This window comes from Fukomys damarensis, unplaced genomic scaffold (assembly GCF_012274545.1).
Source record: "Fukomys damarensis isolate Sample0158 unplaced genomic scaffold, DMR_v1.0_HiC HiC_scaffold_9, whole genome shotgun sequence".
In the NCBI taxonomy this organism is placed as follows: domain Eukaryota; kingdom Metazoa; phylum Chordata; class Mammalia; order Rodentia; family Bathyergidae; genus Fukomys; species Fukomys damarensis.
This window is the reverse complement of record NW_022900921.1, coordinates 37457975-37483861: the sequence shown is the minus strand read 5'-3', so window position 1 is coordinate 37483861 and position 25887 is coordinate 37457975. Positions and strand designations below refer to the sequence as shown.

Here is a 25887-nt window from a genome sequence, read left to right as displayed (position 1 = left end):
TTATATTTTTTTTTTTTTTTTTTTTTTTTTTTTTTTGGTTTTTTTTGGAGACAGGGTCTCACTATATAGTTGAGACTGACCTGGAACTATGTAGCCCAGCCTAGTCTCGAACCTCACAGTGATCCTCCTGCCTCAGCCTCCCAAGTGCTGGAATTACAGGCGAGCGCCACCATGCCCGGCACATTTATCCTTTCCTATTTACTATGCTGAATGAAGATATGTTAGTTTTTCCTAAAGATGGTTCAGTGAAACTGGATTTACTTATTTTTCTTAAGAATACAAAGCCTTGCCGGGGATTTAGCTCAGCGGTTCAGTGGCCTACCTTGCAAGCCCAAGGACACGAGTTCAATCCCCAGTACCAAAAAAAAAAAAGAAAAAAAAATACAAAGCCTTTCCACTGTTGATATAATCCAATCTTTCACCAGTACGTAGATTTTCTACACTTTTCCACCCCAAATCCTCCCACCCTGATGCAGGCCCTAGCTCCTGATGAATATTTATCTATATTCATGTAGCACTTAGAAAACCAGCAACAGAATTTAAAACCCAGCACACTAGAGTGAAGTTTAGCCCTCAAAATGGTATCAATAGTCAAGAGACACTTTCTGGTCTCATCAGGTTGCTTGTGGCCACATAACAATGAAAAATCAAACAACAAACTTAAAATTGAAATGTGTGTAACACACTATAGTTTGCAAGCTATCTTCATCAGTGTTAACTTTCATATGCATGTCTGATTTCAGCCTGTAATGATTTACCATAAAGGAGAACCAAGGCTCAAGAGTCAAGAGATTTCCCTACTATAATCAGCAAAACTGAGGTACATTACTTCCTACTATAGCACAAAACTGCTCTATAAAATCAAAAGCACAGGTTTCATGCATGTGAGAACAGAAACTAGAGAAAAGCCGTTATGTCTATCTCTACTCTTACCTCTTCCTTAATCTCTGCTGGAAAAAGTGCTGCTCATCTGTGTCTGTTTAAACACCATTTCTTCTAAGAAGCTTTTCCAATCCAGTGGCCAGTGTAAGTCTCAAGTCTCCCCTTCTTTTTTTTTTTTTTTCTTGAGAAAGGGTCTCACCATGTAGCTCAGACTGTCCTTGAACTCACTACGTAGCCAAAGCTGGCCTTGAACCATGGTAATCCTGCTGCCACAGCCTCCTAAGTGCTGGAATTACAGGTGTGTGTCACCATGCCTGGCTCACAAACCTGTATTTCTAACCTAATTTTTCACCTAACATCAAATTCCTATTTTACCTTGAGTATGATCCTTGACAAGTACCATGTCTACTCTTCATGCTTTCCAGCTAGCATGGACTAAACCCCAGTGCTTTTATCTGCCTTCATGGAACCCATCAATATATTTTACAGGAATTTTATATTAGGAAATTAATTCAATTCCTTACATCTAGACTTACATGAATTTGCCTCCAGGGCTAAAAATATAACCCTATTATATTTGGATATAATTGGGGGGGGGCTGAGGATTGAACCCAGATCTGCACACATGATAGTCAATGTTTTTTTGTTTGTATGTTTGGTACCAGGGATTGAACTCAGGACCTTACACTTGCAAAGTAGGCAGAGGAACCACTGAGCTAAATCCCTGGCCCAATAGTCAATGTTTTAAGGGAGAAGACTTTATATAGGGTAATATATTTTCTTTTTTAACTTACTGCTTTTTCTCTCCTGCCCTTGGAGAAAGCATACTGAATAACTAGCTATTTTGTTGAAGAAGTGACTGTATTTGGTTGATTCAATCCTTACAGTAAATGTTCTAGATTTTTTTTTGAAAATATCTCTAACTCATCTGTTTCAGTATTTTAGGGGCAGTTGCCTCTTGGCCTCAGCTCAAGTATATCTCAAATATGCACCTTGGCACAACCTTTCCCTAAAACTGCAATGAACTGTTAAGCATAATATAGCCATATCAGCTTTGATGCTAAATTCAGCTAAAAGTAAACAAATGATAGGATGGAATTTGCTGGGCATTACACTTTTCACTTCAATATCAAGATACCCTAAATTCTGAAATTCTATAAGAAAACCCTGAACAACCCCCAGAGCTTTACAGAAGCAGTATTATTCACCATCAGACACTTCTAGGGAGGCATTTAAGATCTGTGAAGTGGATCTCATTCTTCCTTCTACCCTTTTCTCTCCCCTCCTAATGTTTTCTTTCAGTTGATTCAGGATGCCCCGCAGAGATTTGACTTGAACACCCTATTGTTTCGTTTATACAGTGTTGTATTGCTCTTAGGGTTAGTGGTCCATGTTAGAAAACTGGGGAAATTAACCTCAAAACCTGTGTTTCTGATTTTCTGTGAGCAATCATAAGATCTGAGCAAAATAGGCCCATATTCCCCATGTGACTCCCTCCTTGCGATAACCCTTTCCAGTTGGCCCTGGGCCCTCTGGGATGTCTTCACTGTTTATGTTCACTTCCTGGACATTCAAGGCACCTGACTGAGGAACACTGACTGGGATACGTGACTGGATTGCAAAGCTGATCTAGGGCAGTCTGGAATTAAGAATACTACCCAGCAATGCACTTGTGTATCATAAAACAGAGGACATGTGTGGGCCTCACAAATTTTAGAAATAATTAAAACATAAATTAGGTGTGGTAAGGGATGAGGATTTAGCTCAGTGGCAGCACTGCCTGCCTCGCCATCACAAGGTCCCAAGGTCAATCCCCAGTACCCCCCAAAAAGTGTGGTAAATTTTGTTTCTAAGGAAAATTTGTAGGTGAAGTGTGAGAAGACTGGGTGATAATGACTTGTTTTTATAACACTTGTTATTTAGCCACAAACTAGGAAACTACATTTGGGTATTTATTTTATTATTTATTTCTACATAGCATGTAAACTGGGTCAGAGAGAGGTGGTAAAATTGCCCAATCTATGAAGATCCTAGGAAAAAGTTGAACTTGGATTCTCTATACTAGTTTGGAGCTTTACACAGTAAACAGATTTATGACAAGAAAAAAAAGGGCTTCTCTCATTCATTCATTCATTCAACAAAATTAATTCCTTGTTTTTTACTTAATAAAAGTTTTTGAGATGGTTTTGCTATATAACTTGTGATCATTCTGCCTCAGCCTCCTGACTGCTGGAATTACATACATGTAGCACCACACCTGCCTACTCAACTAATTTTTATCAAGCACTATCACATGCCAAGTAAGCTGCCCATTCTTAGGACACTCAGATTTCAGTAGGAAAAGACCTATGACACAGAAGTGCATAAAAATGTCACGAAGCGATAGAGCAGCGATGGTGAACCTTTCAGTGCTAACAAGCAGCCTTCTGTAGCACGCATGTCATAGGTTCGCCACCACAGTGATACAAGCCAGCTGAAAAAGAAGGGGTTGGGGAGAAGGGAAGTTCTGTTACTTCCTCCAGGACAGTTGGGGAAGGGCCACTCTGTGAAGGAGGCACTGAGCAGAAAAGCCGTGTGGGGAGCTGCCTGCGCTGGTGAAACCTCCAGATCTCCCGAGCACCACTTCTGCCATGAAGCCTTTCTTCACTTCAGTGTCCCATACAGGAATGCTCCATCTTGTTGTCATCAGCTCTTTCAGGAAACTGCTTTACCTCCTATTTATATGCTTCCATTTTCCCCAAAAGTAAAAATTTTATGATTATGATTATTTATTCCTTGTTATAATAAATGCTCAGTTAATCTTTACTATTTATCTGCTGGATTAAGAAATTCTCAGGTTGTTCGGGGGTAGGAAGTCAGGAGGAAAAGGGAATCAGTATTGTTTCTCATAAAACACAATAAAAGCAAGAGGCTAAAAATAAATTATATTAGTATTAATTATAAACAATATTTCAGATAATCTTACATAAGAAATGAAAATTCCAATATAATCTTTTGGAAAAAGTTTATTCTAAAAGAATCATTTAATAACTAAAGACTCTTTTTCTTTTCCTCTTTTTTAAGCGTGTATATATATATATATGTTTTTTTTAAGATAAAAGGCATATTTTTAGGATTAATTCATAAGAAACTGGCAATCTTAAAAAGTACAAACTTGAAGTCGGGTGTGGTAGTGCATGCCTATAATCCCAGCACTCGGGAGGCTGAGGCAGGAGGATCGCTGTGAGCTCGAGACCAGCATGGGCTACATCGTGAGTTCCAGGTCAGTCTCAACTACATAGTGAGACCCTATCTCAAAAAACAAACAAACAAAAAGTACAAACTTGATTTTTCTTTGTTGGTTGAAAAAGAAAATGTTGAATATAATATAAATGTTATATTTTGGTATAACTGAAATTGGATAATTAAAAATTATATTTAGAATTTAAAGTAATCAGGTACCCTAGTGCCAAAAGACAGAAAATATTTATAATCCTTTGATGCTGATGATACAGTAGGTATATTAAAACTTATTTTTAAATTAAAGAAAATAAAAAGACCATAACAGTCATTCCTTTTTCTACTGAAAAACATTTCCTTTTATATATATATTAACTTGCTGTCTTAAATATGGATTACTTCCCTAATGGCAAATATCTAGGTAAACTAAACTTTGGCAAAAAATATAACTGGTTGATTTTGCCAAATAACAACAAAATAAAGATATCTAAACTATTATGAAGGCTCCCACCTTAAGTAACTTCATTTTTTAAAAATTCTGTGCTCCTGTAGCCAGCCCACCATTCTGTCTGTCACCGTCTCCCTCATTAGCTATCTCTAGAGCTGGAAGAAGTCTCAGAGACCACAGAGAAAACAGAGGCCCTAGGGCAAGCCCAGACCATCTGCTCCCCTGTGAAAAGGTATTTTATGTTGGCACTATCACAAGGAGCAAAGAACTATTAAAACAAAGTTTAGTAAGCTGGGTGTGATGGCACATACCTGTAATCTCAGCACTCGGAAGGCTGAGGCAAGAGGATCGCTGTGAGTTTGAGACCAGCCTGGGCTACATAATGAGTTCCAGGTCAGTCTCAAATACATAGTGAGATCCCGTCTCAAAAAAACCAAACAAGCAAACAAACAAAAAACACAAAAACAAAGCTTAGCAACTTTTGGCTGGTATTGACTTGGATGGGCTCCATAAATATTTTGTTTCTTTAATTTAGATAAAATCCACATACTATAAAATCTATCACCGTCACCATTTTAAAAGTCTACGATTCAGTAGTTTTTATTTTGCAATGTTGTGCAACCATTAACACTTTTAAATCTAGAATGTTTAGTTTTTTAACAATGAAAAACATGTAAGAATTTACACTTTCACATAAAAATTCACATCCTTACATTTGAGGAAAAAAAAAAAAAAACAACTGACCTCTGGCATCTCTGAGGGGAAGAGTGGGAACACAGGTCCTCTCTGGCCAGTCCAGCATCCAAGTGACATCCTGACCCCTCAGCCATCCCAAGTAGAATGGCCGGGCCCTCAAGTTATTTTGAATTATTCACTGAGGGCCCTGGGCCTGAGACTCCTGGAGACTCAGGAGCTAATGGCCCTCTGCTCCCACCCACCCTCCACCCACCCGCTGGAGACCAAGCTGAAGGAGGGGGCTTCTGAGCTGTGACTTTCGGACAGATGTTTGAGATTCTGTCAACATCTTTATTCACTTTTCCCTCAAAACATTTTGCATTTTCCACCACAGAAATTTTGCTGAACTCTGTTCTTATGAAAAAGCCACCCTATATATACCTAAGCCACATACCTGAGCCCCTATTCCTGGAGCACAACCATCCCGATATGTATTGTTTTCTACTTATGAATTTGTATTTCATTTCCCTATGGTTACTTAATAGATTCTGTTACTCAATAAATTCACTGAGAAAGGAGGCTATATAGTCTATGTAGATTAAAAACGATACTACTGCCCATAATCATAAAATTCATTTAAAATATTTTTTTAATCATAAAAAACTAACTTGATAAAAGATATCAACACTATTAGCTGCTACCAGATATTGTTGCCTGACAAAGGTCATGAGAACAATGTCAACCTGTGTGGTACAAAAAAAGGTGAAATGGTGTGACTAAGATGACAAAGGCCACATAGTTCTAAACTCATGTATTCTCCACGAACGGTATGAAACATTTCATGGAAACTGAAAAACAATGATCTTGTCATTTGATGTGTCTGACAACTGTTTAACTTTATGTCTTGGGTCTGTTGCAATCCTTGATTGGACCTATGCACATGCACCATGCTTTGGGAAATAACCAAACACGTCCCCCCTGAAGCTTCATGCTAGTAGCACTATCCTTTTCAATAGTTTTGCCTCAAATATCGCAGCCATCACAAGTCCTTAAACCTCTCTTAGCGATGTGGCATTGTCTAACATGTACTTAGTAAGTACTTAGTGTACTTACACATGTGCACACCTAATAACTCCTAGGCAGAAAAATTCTCAAGGACAGTGACAGCTTGCCACTCTGCAGTACTCCTGGCTGAAGGCTCCCAAAGTTAACTCTTCACTTAAACCAGGTCAGATACCTGTCACATGCCTGCCTTGATATCCCTGGTAAGGAGAGTTTGGAAGTAACTTAAAAATCCCAATCTAGTTTCTGAAAGAACTGACAGATGGCCTAGTCAGTAACCAATACAGTAAAAGGGCAGGGTTATCTCAACTGTGTTTCTGTTCGGTTGGGGCATTACAGAGCAATAAATACAACTTCTATTGGGAATTCATTCTTGGTGTGCTAAGAGCTCTTCTATTTATGGCAGTTTTTGTTTTAAAGCGTTGTGGTTAGCAGCCTGGGGTAATGGGGTGGGAGGATGCAATCCCTATGTTTTATTTCTAGGTGGACACAGGGACTGAACCCCTTTCCTGTGACCCAAGGTGTCAGGCAAATCACAGAAGAATCTGGTGACATCACTGTGGTCAATGTAAAAAGACAAAGGACAAAGCTTGCCCCTAACAAATAAAAGTAGTATTACCATAGCTTTTTAAAACGTATTAAAATACAGGGGCCGGGAATTTGGCTCAGTGGATCAGCTACCTGCCTTGCAAGCACAAGGACCCAAGTTCAATCCCTGGTACCTAAATAAATAAATAAAAGTATTAAAATACAACTTCTGTTGGTCAGTTTGTATTGTCAAGGCCTTTGGGTTAATATTCTAAAAGACAAAGCTCCAGTAAAATCTGCACATATGGTGTATGGATACCTATGTTATAAGATGAGAAATATAATTCACCTAGCCAAATGATTAGCAAGGTCTATGATCCTATCTTTGTTCTTGGAAAATATTTTTCATCATATCTAGCAGTTATTTTACACTAAGATCTGGATAACAGCCTCCAAATAAGACATGGTTTTTATGGAGAAAGACAACATATCTTATTAAAACTTTGATATTATTTCTAATATTCTCACTGCTACAAAAAGGCAGAAGATATCTCTTTGTTCATTTTGTGTTGCTATAACAAAAGGCCTAAGACTGGGTACTTAATAACAAAACGAGGTTTATTTTGGCTCACAGTTCTAGAAGCTACAACAGGGAAATACAGCTAGTGAGGGCCTCAGACACAATGTGGTGATGGAAATACATGGTGTGACACATGTGAGAAAGGTAAGAGACAGGACAAAGACCTTTGGTAAAAGCTTGCCCTCACAGGGGTGATCCAGTCCCTTGTGACCTGGGCTACTCCTGGGAAGGAGGTGGGCATTCATCTTTTCTGAGGGCTGAGTCCTTGTGACTTAATTACGTCCTAATGGACTCCACCTCATAAAGGTTCTATCAGCTCTCAGAACTGTGACACCGGAAACTACGCGTGTGCAGAAAAACGTTTGGAAGACAAAGCACATGCAAACCATACCAATATTTTTAGAGGAATAAAACTGAAGTTATTACCAAGATGGCAGACTGTGTGTATTATAAAGAATACATACAGTCTTAAGGAAGAAAATGAATCAAGTCTTTTGAATGAATGTATGATATGAATTAGCTTCTAAAATTAAAACATATTCTATTTAAATTTTTTCTTTTTCTTTGGTTTTAAGGAATCTCTATACTGATTTCCATTGTGGAAATCAATTTAAATTTCCAGCAATAGTGGAGAAGGGTTCCTTTTCCCTTGCAGCCTTTCCAGCATTTGCTATTATTTGATTTCTTGACGATGGACATTCTCTCCCAGGTAAGATGGAATCTCAGTATAGTTTTCATTTGTATTTTTTTTTTTTTTTGGTACCAGGGATCGAACTTGGGACCTTGCACTTGCGAGGCAGGCACCGAAACCACTGAGCTAAATCCTGGCCCCTCATTTGTATTTTTATAATGGCCAACTATGTTGAACATGTCTTCATGTATATATTGTCCAAATGAAAGTGAAAATTAAATGTACTACAACTGAACAGATTCCCCTTGAACTAAAGTCCTGCTAATTTTTCAATTTATGGCACCAGCCAGTCTACTAGATTTGAAAAGAGCAGTGAGAGGAGTTACTAGTTTGCAAAAAAAGGAAGGGTTGTTGCTCACATTTTCAGTATCCATCTTCATCGCCTTTTGTTGATCTTAAAATGAAGGAAACAGATGCTACGGTTGGACCTGAAATGTGGTCTCATACAGTATTTTTAAACTGACAGCTGTATAGTTATCTTTATATAGGGAATGAACAAGTGCTGCTTTCTACCTTTATTTCCCTAAAAGACACAAATACCAGAACCCCACCCACATACCAATGCAAGGCATATTCTGTATCAAGCAAAATGAATTTTATAATATTATCCATTAATAAATCAAAACAAAAATGTTTTCACCACAGAATTTAAAAAGCATACATCACATTTTTAAATAAATGTTTAAGAACTTTAGCTAACATCAGAAGGAAACTTCATCCTTGACAAGCACTTAGCTAACTCTGAGGGTCTAGCACATATGAAGTAAACTATTCTTCTTCCATTTAATTTATAGTACTATAAATAGAGCAATCTTAGATACAGGCAGGAAAAAAAAGCTACAGAGTTCTTGGATTAAGAGTTTAGGTTCCAAATTCAGGTCTTAAAAATCTCACCTCTCAAAGCTTTTAATGGCATCTAATTAAAATAGTAGTACAGGTTGGGCAATGGGTCAGCCTTTCGTGCTGATTTATGGCTCATAGCATTCTGATATCTGAAACATTTAAATATTTTAAAAAATCATTAGGGTAGCTAGGAAGACGCTTGACTCTCTGGCTGCAGGTTGGGTTGGCTGGATCAGTAGCAGTCTCAGTAACAGATACTCCTTTGTCTCCAACCCATGTTTAAGAAGGGTCAGTGCTCTGGCAAGATTCTCAGTCCAAGTACAGCTCAGCAGCTTGCCTATATCACCCATTATCTGACAGAACTTCAGGGTATGTATGTAAACAATTAAAGGAGATTGAGGCCTTTAGTTTACTATCAAAGTCTGATAAAGACCACTTTTCATGTTCTATATTTAAACTTGAAAAGTTGGAATTTTACTGGTCAAAAATATTAAATAGGGTTTAAAGGTCTCCTTTACTTAGTTTTTATCTGGATTCATGTATTGTTTCTCTTTCTGCTCATCAGGTAACACCTTTCTCTTGAAAAACTCCACAGATGTACAATGAATTGAAACAGATGATTTGGGGGGAAAACAAAAATTATTTTTAAAAGAAAAGAAAAAAAAGTCAGGCATTTTAGACACAAGTGTTGCTTAAAACACTCCTTTTTCTATTGCTGCTAAAGATGTGCTAGAAGTTTTTCAATAAGAAAATGTGAGTCACCCAATTTTGTAAGACAGCACTCTTCAGTTTCCACTATTTTTTAACAGAGTAGCATGGTATCCAGGCAGAGCCCTCCCTCCTCTAACCTAGACAGACCTGTCTGGCTGTAAGCCCTCCCCTGGGTCTGTCTGCTCTGAACCTGAGCCTGAGCACTGTGATTCAAAACATATACTAGCAGAACGAGTAACACTCACATACATTCAAAGGGAGCCAACAGGAAAAGGTCTCCACAGCCCTTTCTAAATGCCCGGCTCATTCACACTGATGAATGCCCAGGGTGGGTTTGGCTGACCCCTGGCACTGTGGATGATACAAATGCAACTGAGAACATCGCCCACCTACACCTAAACTACACCAGATGACAAGACCAGAAGCACAGTAAGCATCACTGTTTGGATGATTCACAGATCTCACAGAGATGACAAAGTATCTTCTCTTCTGGACTGTATGCCTATCCTCACACCCTACCATCATAAAAACTAGAAAATTCTGAACAAACACTTCCAGGTTCAGGAGTCTTGATCACTACAAGGCCAAAGGAAATCAGTATTTCTGAGTAAGGAATCCTTTTACTCAATGCAAACTGGCTTTGTAAACAGTACCCCCTTTTCCCTGAGAACATTGTACTAGGATGGTACTAAAGGCTACTCAGTGTATGATTCTTATACTTTTTTAACAGACCAGTTTTTTTTTTATCAAGCTTTAATCCAAAGCAACGCAGAGATTATTTCATCCTGTTTGGTCATGAAAAAGGAGAAGAGGCCCACACTGAGGAGCTCATTTCAGAGTCATAGCCATAGCCTGACACACAGTACCCTCACCTCCTCTGTAAACTCAGGGTTATTTCTAAATTTGGCAAATGAAGCCTAGTTATGTCCCTAAGTATGTCCCAAAGAATGACTTTTTTACTTCATCCTAACCCAAACTAAAATATTTGCATACATTTTGTATTTTAAATTCATTCCCCAGCTAAATTTATTTGAAAAACCAATAGAAGCACAGAGACTGCACTTGTAGAGTTAAGAATTCAGAAGACAAAAGCCGGGCACAGTGGCACATGCCTGTAATCCCAGCACTCGGGAAGCTGAGGCAGGAGGATCGCTGTAAGTTCGAGACAAGCCTGGGCTACATAGTGAGTTCCAGGTCAGTCTCAACTACATAGTGAGACCCTGTCTCACAAAAAAAAAAAAAAAAAAAAAAAAAAAAAAAAGAATTCAGAAGGCGAAATACTCTTTGTTGTTGTTAGTGTTATCTAATAAATGTGTCTAATTTAGCATTTAAATTTAAATCCAAACACCAAAAAACAAAAATGCTGCTTAGAAAAGGCATAAGAAAGAAAGAAAAGATTATTTGTGTTAAAGAAGGGAAAGTTACATTATTTAAGGAGACAGCAAGAAAAAAATATGAAGTTACTAAAAAAAGTTATTTTTTTTAATTCCTAAAACAATAGCTGAAGGTAACAAATGACAAAAAAAATCTTTTTAGTGCCTGTCAAAATAGTCCTCAGCTAAATGAGAACCAAGACCTGTCATATAAAGGTACAAGATCACAATGATGAATGTAACTGTACTGTACACCTACAAGGTACCAATAAACTCAATGAGGGGAAAAAACAAAACAAAACAAATAAACAACAAAATAGTCCTGAGCTGCCAAAGTGAAAGATGAGGAAAGAATTCTAAGAACCACTAGAGTAACTAGAAGTAACTTTCGGGGGGAAAAAAGTATTCTAAGGAGGTCTTAGATTAAAAAGATAAATCACACAGTCTACACAGCTGCTCAGACACATGCTTGCTACTCTCACTTTAAACTGCTTCACAAGCAGGTTCTTCACTACTTACTTCAGAAGGGTGATGATTTAGAAGGAGCTAAAAATAAAAGCACACAAGGAAAGAACACTGATGCCAACTGATTCTTACAACTCTTCAAATACCTTATTTCATGTTAAAAACAACAACCAAAAAAAATCAATGCCATGAAATAAATTTCACTCCTATTTCAAGATAGGTAAAAATGATGGTCTGGAAAGAAGAAAGTGTATGGCTCTGAACTTCAACATTCATCAAACATGTTGAAATGAGTGACAAAGATCTATTCTTTCCAGAAATCCCCACTTTATTTTTAAGCCTGGAAACTGGTTAGTCATATCTATACTGAACACTTCCTGTACGAGGGCAGCCAACGGCAACAAAGCGCCAAGCTTAGTAGCTGCCTACATTTTGTCAATTGAATCATTCATGGAGTTTTAAAAAAAATACCCCAGCATCAAACACTTTTTTAAAAAAATCTGGCTAGCTAAAGTCCTAAAAGATATACAACAAGAATAGGTCTGCCTGTTTTACAAATGAGGGATAGATGGTTCCATTCAGAGAAAAATCAACACAAAATACTATTATTTCCTTTTTTCTTTTCTTTTTTTAATTTTGGACAGGGGATCAAACTCAGGACTTTGAATTTGCCAGGCACATACAATGACACAATACTACTCTAAAAGGACACTGCTGGCAGGTTCTGTTATATTCTAGCACCTCTACCACATAGAATTATTTTTCTCTTAACTTCTACAATTAGTCCTCAAAAATATAAAAATTCCATTTGACCCAGCTATTCCTCTAGTAAGTATTGTACCCAAACAGTGAAAGATGTCATATTACAGTGATACATCACATTCATGTTTATAGCAGCACAATTCATAACAACTGAATCTTGGAAGCAGCCTATATATCCATCAACAGATACATGGACAAAGAAAATGTAGTACTTATATGCAATGGAGTACTATTCTGCCATAAAGGGTAGATTTGAGTCATTTGTAGGAAAAGGGATGCACCTGAAACCACAATGTTTGGCAAAATAAATCAGACACATGAATTTACATACCATTTTCCACGCGTAAATCTTTTTAAATATGGGAAGAGGACCAAGAGATAAAAAAGAAGGGCAAGGGGGGTAAGGTGTAAAAATAATTCAGATGTGTCATATATGTATACCAAATACTCACAATGAAAGTAGTCATATGTATTGTAAACCTGTACTAACAAAAAAGAAACAAAGAAGTCTAGATATAATGCATCTTAATTTAGAAAAAAATGCCTATTACTGTAGAATATTCAATGAACTAAGCAATAACATTGAAAAATCAATTCATTCCTTCCTTTTTAATTCAGTGCAATTATGTTTTAAAGTGATCCTAAGAATTTTAAGGAAAGAGGAAGGAAAGGAACTAAAACAGATCAAGAAAATACATTGTATCAACTGGCCTGTTGATCATAACATTACATGAAGAACTCCTCCTTGGGAAAGCTAGGGAAACAATTAAGGATTGAAAAAGTGATCCTTTTCCCAGCAATGCTGAGGGCTGTGTCAGGCTTCAGCCATACTGCCTCCCTAGACTGCAGCTAAGCCTAAATTATAACTCACCTGATTAAGTCTTACGTGTTGAAACAAGCCTGCTGAAATTCCCCTGCGAAGCACAGGATACCTCCCTACCCCCATACCTTACAAAGGCACAGCATTCCAAAGCTCCCAAGATCTGGCAAGGACTGGAATGCCAAGTAACCGGTCCTGAACTTCCACGGTTATCAGCCTGATCATCACGTCAGAGCTATGGCTGAGTGATCAAATCATCTAAACAAGTTCTACACATAAAAACCCTCAGTCTGAAATTCTTCAGGGAACCTGCTTACCATCCGGTTTGTTAATGCAAGAAAGGTTGTTTCAGAGGGTAGGGGATTAGCTTCTCCAGTCCTCAGAAGCCACATGTTGATCTTACAAGAAATGCACAGTGCAACAGGCAGTGTGGAAATGATTCTCATAAGCTGGCAATATTGCTTTTATAATTTATTACCTGCAATTTGCTGGCTTTTGTAGAAAATCACTTTTATAACCCAGTATGAAAGTTAGTAGACATCCCAGCCAACACAACACAGCCCTGGCTTCTGACTGGCCCAAGTGAACATTCCTCAGTGCCAGAGCCTTGTTTATGGACCCCTGCCTTAATCCCACCTGGGAAGAGGTACAGAGCTTCTGTGTCCTGCAAATGCCACCACTTCATTGGCTTTGAGTCAGCACAGTACTTGGGAGACCAGCACCACATCCCACCACAGTAAAATCAGACTGAGCAAGAAAACTGCTGAACTTCCTTGGTCACCAAGGTCTCTTGCCTCTGTTACTGCTGCTCAACGTTTTACTACAGAGCTGCTTTCTTACCTCCCTCTTTCCCACCACACTGCAAGGGGCCCCAACCTGCCCAGACCCACTCCCAGCATTTTCCCTTGCCCTTTCTCCCTCAGGGTTCCCCTGCAGTTGTGAAATCTGCCATGGTCACTCCCTTGACTTCCTCTGCTATTGTGCCTCCCAGCCTCTCTTTCCCCTCTTCAGTAGATGCTACCTGCCCCCCAATGCAACAGCCTTGAAAACTCCTGTGAGGCTCCGTTTAATTACTACCTGTCTGTGAAGAATCTGAATCCAGTGTTTAGATTTGTGATACTGAGAAAGGGTATATTTTCATTCTACCTGTTTCATAACCAATACATTCTAATTTTAACCCTTGAAAAGTGAATACTTTTGTAAGTGCTTTACAATACCTTCACAGAAGAAAAAGTTTCCTGAACAAAGTCATCAGGTGGGCACTGGGGCAGCCTGGGCAGGGCTGGGTGCCACTGGAGGCCTCTCCTGAGTGATGCTGTCTGTGCATTGAGCTCTACACAAACCTCACATTGGTTCTCACAACAATGTAGCATATTTCTGCTGGTGTAATAAACATTTTCTACCTTAGTTACAGGAAAAATTAAAAATTTCTCAGAATGGCTCAATGCATTACTATACTAAACCCTACTTGGTATGTGTAAAGCTAAAGTCCTGAGAGTCCCTGATTATATCAAGAATAGGGTGCCCCTGGCAGAAGTATCAATGGTTTTTCCAAGAAATGCGGGGCGGGGGGGGAGTGAAAGTGAAATAGCAGGAGAGAAACCTAATTCTCAGAGTGGCCAAAGCTTTATTCCAGTATGAAGAACCATGCAACACTATGATAAAATAATTTTGAAATATGACACCAGGCAGTGTTGGTTATCAAGAATTGAAGAACTGGTTGGTGTGGGGAAAACTTTCCTGTTCCTGGTGTTATAAGTACTTGTGAGTTTGTTAGAAACATTTTTTAATAAGCAGATTTCACTTCTTACCAAGATTCATTTGCTGTCTGTCCTCTTGCACCAGTGCTTATATTGTGTGGGGCACAATAGAGGGGAGAGCCCTCTAAACCTGCTCTTCTAAACACTACAGAGAGAAGATGGAGGAAGAACAGGAATCTCTTGGCAATTAGGGTCTGGTAAGGGTGCACAGATGTAAATGCTGGGCCAGCTCCCTGGGAAATTCAGCCTTTCCTCATAGCAGGAGCATCACCTGCCAAGACCACGAGTCTTGTCTCATTCCTTCATTAGTCCATTCAGTATCAACTGCATAACTATGGAGTACTTCCATCTAGCAAATGAGTTCCTCAGGCTCCACTTGTGCCAGATCTTAACAGAGGCCCCCAAGGAAAGCACAGCAGATTCTGTAGCATTTCTCTTTACTGACCACTGTCTCTCCGAGGTATCCCTCTGGCTTCTAAAGGCTGATTCTTTTTCCTCCTACTCATGAGCTGCTCCAATTACTATTATCATTATTATTAGTAGTAGTAATAGTAGTACTGGGGAATCAAACTTAGGACCTTGCACTTGCGAGGCAGGCACAGCACCACTGAGCTACATCCCTGACCCAATTCTGATCCTTTTATTGGTCTCATCTACCTCTTTTCCCTATAAAAATGGTTGTCCTTCGAAGCTAACCCATGGCCCAGCTCTTTCCATCTCTACAAGCTTTCCCTCAGAATGACAAAAAGGGAGCAGTTACTCTTTCCTGACAAGACAGCCACACACCTTCCTGCACACACTCCTTACACTCAGGTCAGGTCCTGTCTCCTGACGAAGTTAGAGCTCTTGCCAGCTTGGTATTCCTAAAATACTACTTTGCATCCACAGTAGTCACACCCACCTCAAATACCCTCCAATTCTTTAAAATAACTATTTCCCTCCTAAGAGGTATTTTGGGTATGTTTAACTCTTCTGACATGGAAATTGAAGTTCAGAGAGGTTAAGAAGCTGTCATAGGTTGCACACACATTCAGGGGCTAGGTCCAGAGTGAAGCCAGTCTTCTGACTCCTATTCTTTGTTTGTCACTGTCTTTGTCTAGTGTCCCTCCAGGACCACTAGAAGCACAGCTTCTCACCTGGCCTCATGTACACAGCACTGCCTGCCTGCCCAACATGCACCTCCACTTATACTCTGGTAAACTTCCATCTCGATCAGGGTACAGCAGGGGGAGATTCTCTGTCACATGCTATCCTCTCCTCTCCACTTGCTTAAAGGACTCAGCTGAAACACAAACTACCTCTGTGAAGTCACTACTGCCCACTGTGACTTTCAGTACATACTCATTCTTCTGGATTCTAAACTCCCTACCATGTATTTTTGCCCTATGAATGCACATGTGCTGCATGTGATGTCACAAAACAAAAGTCCATTGAGGGCAGGGCCACCCACAAACACTACTCTGTCTCCACAGCTTCTGTGGAAGAGGTATTGGCTCAAGGAAGGCAGCACTGGGCAAGGGAGGAGTCTCTTGCCCTGCCAAAGGGCAGACTGAACAGCCTGTGCATCTAGGGACACCTCTCATCCTTGGCTCCCCAACCTCGCTGAGGCCATCTGAAACACACACTTGGACAGGCAAACTGGCATCTAGCAAACGGCATGTCAATGGGAAGCAAAATGCCATGCATCACTTATTCCCTTCCGACAGCAAATCATGAGTATTAAGGGCAGTGCTCCTCCCAATTTACTCCCCACTCAGCAGGTAGACACAAGGCCATGAAGCTCTACCAACTTTTCAAGGTTACTAAGTGCTTAGAATAAGACACAAGCAATCCCTGTTAGGTGTTTTGGTCAGTAGAGAGGACAGTGGGCTGCAGTCCCACAGCCCCTCCTGTAGAAGACGTTCTGATCCCCGAATGAACTGGGTTGCAGTGTACTACAGGGAAGGGGAGGCTCCAGGAGCTTGCAAGGTCAAGCTTTGTGTCAGAATGCCACACACTCACACTTCTCCCCAATGAAGAAAGCCCTATCCAGCCAGCACTCTGAGTAACTAATTGTTCTTAAGTGATACTCTAAAAGGAATGAAAACATGTGAGCTTTTACCTGCTTCTCACTTGGTCTGCAACTTTCAAAACCAGGGATCTAACAGAACCTACTATGTATAGAACTAGACTTCACTTCACACCTTCTCATCGTTCATTTTCCTGAGTTATGTGTAGAAAGTGAAATAAGAAATATCCATTTAGTCAAACATTCCATTTAGGTTTTGTAAATTTCCCCAAAAGGTAGAGAGCGACATTTATACAAACAGATTACTCAGTTCTGTTCTGCTTCAAAGGGACCTCATAAAAAATCTAGAATGCTAAAACCTATGCATACAAAAGTGCTTGCTATAGAAGGGGATAGAAAGGGCCTAGTGCTGATGACTTCTCTGTCCTCAGTGCCTTGTGACTAAGATGGAGAGGACAGATAAAAGGATCTGCCAAGGGTGTATTTCTAGTAGGAGTAATTTTAATTACTCATTGCAGACCTTTCTTAGATATTACAGATATGCCTGATTTTATCTTAATTCAGCTTACATTATCTTTTTAAGAACAATCCTCTAAATGAAAAGAGCTATTACGTTTCATCTCACCAATTTCCAAGTCATTAGCATATCCTAAAGATGGAAATATGATCAACATACAGTTGTGGTTAACCCAACAACTACACTTTATTCCCAGATAAAATCAGTGAGATTTTCTGAGCCTCTTGCATTCTCTCTTATTTACTCACTCTTTCCTACTTTCTAGATTACCAACAGCTAGGAGGAGGGAATATAATCATCTCTGTTATCTTGACTGTTCAATCACATCATAATTTGGGGATAAGAAAGGTATGATGCATATTCAAAATGATAAAAATTTCACAAGTAAAGAAGAAAAAGCCCAAACGTATTTAGATTTATAGAGCTGGGGGTACCAGGCAGCACCAGGTTATCAAGTGAGATCAACTACAGAAAAGAGAACGTATCATATCCCTAAATGGATTTCCATTTTTAGTCCTTGTCAGCAAACCACACTCCAAGGCTAATGACTGGGTAAAAGGAGACAGATAATCATGTCAATGTCCGGTGTTTAAAGAGCATGTGCTTTACCTCTCACATTCTGTATGAAGTCAGTGTCAAGAGAACCATGTGCCACACATTTCATCAGAGCCCAACCACTGCTTGGCCTTCTCTGCTCTTCATTATCGCTGCAAAGCAAAGGACTGGGGAAGGAGAAGTAGATGGGGGCAGTAAAGCAATGAGTAATATATAAGCTGCCACACTACATGGGATCAAAAATGAAAATCTATAGAGTCTGACAGCTTATACAGTATTATTGACATTCTTTACATGGAAGAAGACATTAAGAAATTATCACCATAGAACAATCTAAACGTTCTCGTCTATGACAAATACTTGTCCAGCAAAACTGAAACTACCGGAAGATAATACAGGAAAATACTTCAGAACACCGCTATGGGCAATGATTTTTTTAATAAGACTCCCAAAACACAGAAAAAATAAAAGCAAAAATAGACAAGTAGGATTATATCAAACTAAAAGCTTATGCACAGCAAAGGGAAAAGAGAAGACAGCTTAAGAGAATGAGAAAAAATACATGCAAACCATTCATCTGACACGAGATTAATATTAAGAATATATAAGGAACTTGATTCTATGGAAACAAAAGCAATCTGACTAAAACTTGGGGAAATTATCTGAATAGATATTTCTCAAAAGAAGACATACTAATGGCTAACAGACACAGTATATGAAAAATGCTCAACAACACTATTGAGAAATACTATTCAAAACTACAGTGAGATACTATCTCATTCCAGTTAGAATGACAATTATCAAAAAGACAAAAAATTATTGCATGTACATGGAAAAAAGGAATTATCATATACTGGTGGCAAAAATGTAAATTAGTATAGCCATTACAGAAAACAGAACTCAAAAAATTAGAAATAGAATTACCATATGACCCAGCAGTCCCACTAGTGTGTAATATATACATATATACCTAACGCAAGTGAAATCAGTATATCAAAGAGTTATCTGCACTCTCATGTATATCATAACATTGTCTGCAATAACCACAATATGAAATCAACTCAGGTGTATTCACTGGCAGAAAAGTGGATAAAGAAAATGAGGTATAAATATAGAATGGGACATTATTCAGCCATATAAAGAATTAAATCTTATTATCTGTGGCAACACAGATGAGCCTGAAGGACATTATTTAAGTGAAATCAGTTAGGTACAGAAAGACAAATACTAAATGTTCTCACTTGTATGTGGAAGCTAAATAGGCTGATCTCTTAGAAGCAGAGACATAGAATAGCAGTTACCAGAGGCTAAGAAAGATAGGCAAGAAGAGGGGAAAGAACCTGGCGATCTAGTTAAAAAATGTAGTCACACAGGAAGAAGTTCTAGAGCTCTACAGCACAACAGAATGACTGCAATTAATAATTTATTGTATATTACAAAATAGAAAAAATTTTGAATGTTTCTTTGTACTTGAGTTCCTCTCATTTCGATAGGCTCCAAGATCTCCCACATCAGGGGTCAGAAGGATGCACTTTCAGTGGAAATCCCAGAAGTTTGGAGAAGCCAGGAATATGGATCATCTGAGGAGAGCTGGAAGCTGGGAGGAGAACTGATCCAAGAGGGAAGATGTGAGAGCTACAACCACCAGAAGTGCCACAGGGAGTGGAGCCACCCAAGCCCTTTGGAGTTCACATTTTGTCACAGATTAACGGGGATACTAGAAGAGGAACTGTGGGATTTAGTGTTTGCCCTGCTGAATTTTGGATTTGCGTTGGTCCTGTTCCTTTGTATCCCCCTCTTTGTACCTTTTGGAATAAAATGTCTATCTTTGTGTCACTGAATGCTGGAAGTGTTTAATTTTCATTTGTACAGGGGTTTGCGTCTAAGAGTTTGCTTTAAATCTCAGAGAAGACTTTGGACTGGAACTTTTCAGCAATGCTGAAACTGTTAGGACTTTGGCAACTCTCAGAGATGGACTAAATGCCTTTTGAATAAAGGGATGTGCATGAGTCTTTGAGGGGCCAGGGGTGATATAACAGTTTGTGTCTCATTGTCCCCCCCAAATCTCACGCGGTCACAGGTTTTTTCAGAGGTGGCCAAATCTAGAGTGTGTGATGCTGGGATTAAGGGTATGTGATTACTAAACCAGTACACTGATTGGTTTGGCACTTCCCTAAATCCCCATAGTCTCAGAAAGACACTGTTGAGGTCCCTTGTTGCTTCTACTACCTGTGGCTGCCATGAGCTGTTTCTCCTCTGTGAAGAATATGCCGAGTCACCCTGCTTTGGAGCCAGCTGATTATGGACCAAAACCTCTGTTAAAGGGGGAAAGTAACTAACACATGTGGGTTTCCATTCGTCTGTGTGGCAGGGCAGAGGTGGAGTCAGCACTACATTGCTCCTGCCCCTACAATCAGACCCTGTCAACTACGCAGCCCATGCCTGGTCACTGCATAATCAAGTCACGACAAATCACAAGAATGTTACAGCTTTATGATTCTGTGGGGCTGTGTTACAAGCTGTTCAGAGCCACATGTGACCTGTGGGCCACCTGACATAAGAATTGAGATAACAGGCTCTCCAGTTGTTCCACCTCACTTCAAATTCTGACTCCATCTTTCCTACCTTTGTGATTTCAGGCATAATCTTCTTAGTTGTCAACGCAATAGACATAGCTGTATGTGTATATCTATGATACGTATATGTATATCTGTGATATGTTTCTGGTATATATATATATATATATATGTGTGTGTATTTAAGATAATATACATGCAAAGATATATAGCATCACATCCAATATATGGATGAGCTCAAAGCATTTTAGTTTCAATACTGTTTCTTCAGTCTTCAAAGAAATTTGAGATGCTGGAAAGCAACTTAGGGCCCTGACCCCAGTGATCAAAGACATATGACTGTTTTCTCTGCTATTAAAAGAACTTTAGTGGAAAATTTAGGAAACTGAGAATAGATTTGTCCTCTAGGTTTGGAAAGCACTATTCTTATTCTATAAACTTCTAAGCAATGCTCTAAAAGATTTCATCATCATGATCTTCAAATAATTTACTGAAGCTTTATTAGGGCCTCCTCTATGAGAAGCCCTAGGCCTGGCACTAGGGATTGGAGAGGTACGGGCACAATCTTGGCCGTCAAAAGTTTAAAATGAAGGGGAGGCAAATGAAAGCTACTACAGGATAAAAACACATTATACCTGAAGGGGGCATAGGGTGCTGTGGGCAAACCTGGGAAGGGCATCTTCCCCAACTGGGTCTGGCTGGAGACATTACCCATTTGAGGAAGGGCAGGAGAATCCTTCACTTTGCAAGTGGTTATAGAAGTCAAATGACTATGTCCTATGACCACAGCTGGAACTGAAGTTCTCTCCCACAGGAGGAAGGGGCAGTGAAGGCAAGTACGGTGGTAAAAGCAGTAGTGATGCTCCAAACAGATGTCCCCTGGACCACACCTGGCTACAGTTTCAGAGGCTAGTTTTCTAGCCTTTTAGTGAGTGCTATGGTTTGGATCTGAAATGTTTTCCACAGGCCCCTGTGCTAAAGGCCCAATCCCCAGGATGGCACAATGGAGAGACCGCAGAACCTCTGAGAGATGGGACCTCGTAGAAGGTCTTCAAGTTACTGGGAGTTGCCTTTGACTAAGACCCAAGCCCTTTCCTTGCTCTCTTTTGTTTCCTGGCAATGAAGTCAGAAGTTTTTCTCTTCCACACACTCCCACTGCGATGCTGTACCTCCCCATAGGCCCAGAGCCATGGGCCATAGACTGAAACCTCCAAAACTGTGATCCAAAATAAAACTTTTACCTTATAAGCTAATTATCTAAGATATTTTTATTATACAGTAGTGACAGAAAACTAATGCAATGCAAATATGAACTACCCAGTACCCTTCGGGCACATTTTTCTGCTTATAACAGGAGGAATCAAGTTCCATTTCTGGCAACTGAGAACCCTGGCAACAGAGGCAATTATTATAATAATTAGGATACAAATATTGAGGGCCTGGAAGGGCCAAGAGATGAGGGAAGAAGATAATGCAGTCCATAGATAATGAAAAATACAAGATGCCAGGTCTTGGTGATGAGTTGGAAGCCAAAAACATATATACGACAAGGTTTATGGATAGCAGAAAAGAACCGGCTTAGTTCAGACCTACTGAGATTAAGATGCCTGTGTGACATTTAAAGCATGGTGACTACCAGGAAGCTCAGTATACAGGTGGTTCTCAGAAGGGCCCAGGCTAGAATACTAGGAAACTAGAATATATACTGGAAAAAGGAAGAAAAAACCAGGAGAGGGTAGTGTAGTCCCCCAATGAGGGACTTTTAAGGTTGCAGGGACCCTGGTCAAATGCAGTTGAGAAGGGTAAAAAGACCATCCAGAACAACAAAGAAAAGTGAATGCAGAGTTATAGGTGATTTTGGCAAATGTGATTTTCATGGAATGGCAGTGACAAAGACAGACTTCAGCAGGGTAAGGGATGACAGTGAGAACCATAAAAAGCATATATATATTTTTTAAAAAGATTCATTTTAAAGGATAAGAAATGCCTAAAATTAGTCAAAGTGCTGAGAACTCATTCTACAATACACGGCAAGCACCTCTTGCTGTGTAGGTCCTGGAGACACAGTGGAAAAGGAATCAGACGTGGTGTTTTCTCCTAGAGATAGAGGACTACTGGAGAAGAGATGTGAATCAGTGTGGTAGAGACCTATAGAGGAAGGAAGAGGTGCTCCAAGAAGGCCACAAGGATCCTGGGCTAGGCTTGGGGTTCGGAAAAAGCCCCCTCAACGAGCCAGCCAAGACAGAGGGCCAGGTGAAGAGCAAGATATTTTGGGCAGAAGACAGCTAAGTGGTATTTTAGATAAGGAGCTCCAGCTCATCCAAGTGCAGAGGGGAAGAAGCCAGGAAAGACAGGAGGCCTACTGTGTGCCAGAGCCTAAGACAGAAGGAACAGCATTCTGCAGAAGTAACACCGTTCCCACAGACATTGGGCAGGTGGGCATAGGTGACAGTAAGTCTTCCAGTCTGGGAACAGAAGCCGAGGGAGTCATCTGGTGGCTGCTGTTTCCTTTGTGACCTGGCAGGCTTGGCGAGGGATGAGAGAACTGCTGATGTGGTGTAGGAAGCAGCTGTTGTGGGCAGCAAGAGGGAGGTGAGCTCTCACACCTCAACTTCTCAATCTCTGTTCTTTTCCAGGTGTTCACAAAGTGACCCCTTTTGACAATAGCTTTCTCAATTTCTGGTACCAAAAGTGTGATAACCAGAGAAAAAGATTCCTTGATGCTCAAATCTTTTTAAGGATCCCCATAGGTATCAATTACCATTCATTTCTACTACTTCATGATTAAGTATTTTACTCAACAGGAAGCAACTAAATGCCAAATATGTGGCCATTAGCAGTCTCCTCAGGAAGCTCCCATCCACTGGAAGCTGATGACATCCTCTTTTGAATGGCCTTCCCCTTTTTAATGAAGTGGGCTTCTTCCTTTACTCTCCTTGTTTCCTTGTCATTTTAAGACTGGATATTTAAACTTACTCAAGTGTTTAAAAAGGCAAGCCTTGGGCAAGTACAATCACCTATTCATTTATAAGCAAAGTAAGATCATTTCTTTAGAAGGTAGCTATAGACTGAGGACAGAGGCACAGAGTCAAATGCATTTTCAGCTAGGACAGGATAACAATATCCTCAGTCATGTGCTTCTACATTCATGCATACACACAAATAACGTTTGCCTCCAATGACTTCTGGATCTGACTTGATTTTTTTTTTCCAGATTCAACACCAAAAGAAAGTATATTAGTCTATTACTGCAGTTTTCACTAAGAACTTAAAAGTACTTCCCATTACGATGTCAGGCATGCAGCATCCAAAGGCAGTTTTCTCCAAAAGCAAACATTGTGACAAAATAGAGGCAAGTTCACACTAACTTGGACATGTACACCTACCAGCAGAGGAAAAAAAAACATGGAATTGTAGGCAGTAAGGATTAGTAAAGATAGAGAAGTGAGATAACAGATCTGTATGCAACATGCCTCCTTAGATACCTGAGCAGTGGTAGCCAAAGGAAAGGTTCTAGAGAGCAGTCAATACCAGCCTTGTAGGACCTGCCCAGAACACACACACACACACACACACACACACACACACACACACACACACACACACACACAAACACACACACACACACACACAACCACAGCTATTATTTCCTGGCAGCAGTTACAATATTTCTATTTGGTCAACAAAGTGGTTATTTCTCTTTTATTCAAAAAACTTATCCTAATGGCCATCAATGTAAAATTCTAGCAATTCAGATTATTTTTCCCCATTAAATTTATTGGTACATTTAAAGCAAACAATACAATTACATTTATCATTGGGATCTTGTACCTTTATATGATATGTCGTGGTTCTTTTTTCCCCCATACCCTTGCCCTCCCTTCACCCCCTTCAACCTTCCCTATTTACAAAGACTTTGTTTCTGTATTTTCCACATTTTTGCTTTTCCCTTATTTCATTTTCCCTCCCTTTCACACTTCAAATTATTTTAAAGGAAACATTCTACGCTTTAATAGCAGGGAGGGCAGATCATTTGTGTGTCCTGGCTACACACAGAGGGAAGGTGAGTAAGGAATCCAGGCTACTTCCAAACTTACAACACAGAGCAGCAAGGAGGGAAGTCTGTGGATGTTGCTAGGGGAATGTATAATACATTCTTCTTCAGGATACTGTTTTCCTACTTTCTTCCCATTCCTCCTTGCCGAGGTAAAACATGCCTGGAGGTAAGTAAATAAGCATTTAAGTGCTACTTAATTCACACAAAACTTCACCAATGCGCTTCTCAGTCCAGATCCTATTTGCCTTTGACGACTTTTAACTTCAAAGAAATTGATGTTATGATAAAAAGGTGTAAAAAGAAAAGCATCCATTTGGCACACAGTTCTATGAGAGGAGAGGCCACTGAACGGAAACCCCATGATACACATCAAGCTCAGAAACAATGTTCTGGGCTGTCACTTTCCACTCAGGTTAGCCCCATATTTCTAGTAAATAGTCATTTTTAAAAACTGACTCTCCCTCACATGGCAAACAGAGACAACGATAAAAGACAGAGGAGGAAAAGTTGGCTTTCCTCATAGGTGCCCACCAAACGGAAAACGGAGGCTCCTTCCTGCCCCAGGCTGCTGGGCTGCAGAGACACTGCACTGAAACTGCGCTTCGAGAGAGGGTACCCGAAAAGGGTCATTTCACAGTTTTGAACAGCCACCCTCTTACTAATTTCCCCCAACCACTCCTATCACAAGAGGACTTTTATATACACGAGGTTTCAAGGGACAAAGCCTACAAATGCTCTCACACAAATAAACTCCCCAACTGACACCAGAGCAGAGCTGTTTGGGTTGGAGCTTTTCCAGCCGGGCTGTTTGGTTAGGAGTAAATGCAACTCCGCCTCTGCAAAGTTAAAAGCAAGCTCTCCCCTCGGCCCCTCATACTTCAGCTCCCTGCAAGATGACCTCACTGCCGAAACCCAGCAGGAGAAAGCGCACCAGCCCCCCACGCGAGGACCTCTCCCCGCTGCCTAACCAGGGCTTCGGGCAGAAAATGCGGGTCATCTCCCTTTCCGAACCGCGTCCAGAGGGCAGCCCCTGCAGAGGCTGCCACTGGACCTTTTTACTTCCAGGGTAGCCCAGAGCAGCCCACGGTGCTGCCTACTCCTCCTGCGCAGGCGGGTACTTAACTCAGCACCTCACTCCAGAGCCTGAGAACTAGAAGTACTGAGAACTAGAGTCTCCCACCCGGCCTGAACTGTCCCTGCCTATGGACTCGGCGCCGGTAGAGAAACACGTAGCCTACCTTCCCGCAGTTCCTCGGCTCCGGGGTGCATGGCGCAGACCAGCTCCGACCAGAGAGTCCGCAGGGGGAACCACGGGGTAGGCGGCTTCAGGGACCCAGGAGCTCCGGGGGCAGGGC

The 25887-nt window shown here is 40.3% G+C and overlaps 1 protein-coding gene across 6 annotated transcripts in view; it reads right to left on the bottom strand.

The window, feature by feature from the left end:
* Positions 1 to 25887, bottom strand: part of Tnfaip8 (TNF alpha induced protein 8) — a 116142-nt gene that overhangs the window by 17096 nt on the left and 73159 nt on the right. The window contains exon 1 of one of the 6 annotated variants that reach the window (XM_010633890.2): positions 25771 to 25876. The exons of 2 other annotated variants lie outside the window; for them this stretch is intronic. In XM_010633890.2, the coding sequence (XP_010632192.1) occupies positions 25771 to 25801 (31 nt within the window). In that variant the 5' untranslated portion in view covers positions 25802 to 25876. Of the gene's footprint in view, positions 1 to 13110; positions 13192 to 15955; positions 16065 to 24572; positions 24627 to 25770; positions 25877 to 25887 lie in introns of those variants that run through there. 3 more of the 6 variants (XM_010633892.2, XM_010633891.2, XM_010633893.3) reach the window with 3 other exon arrangements.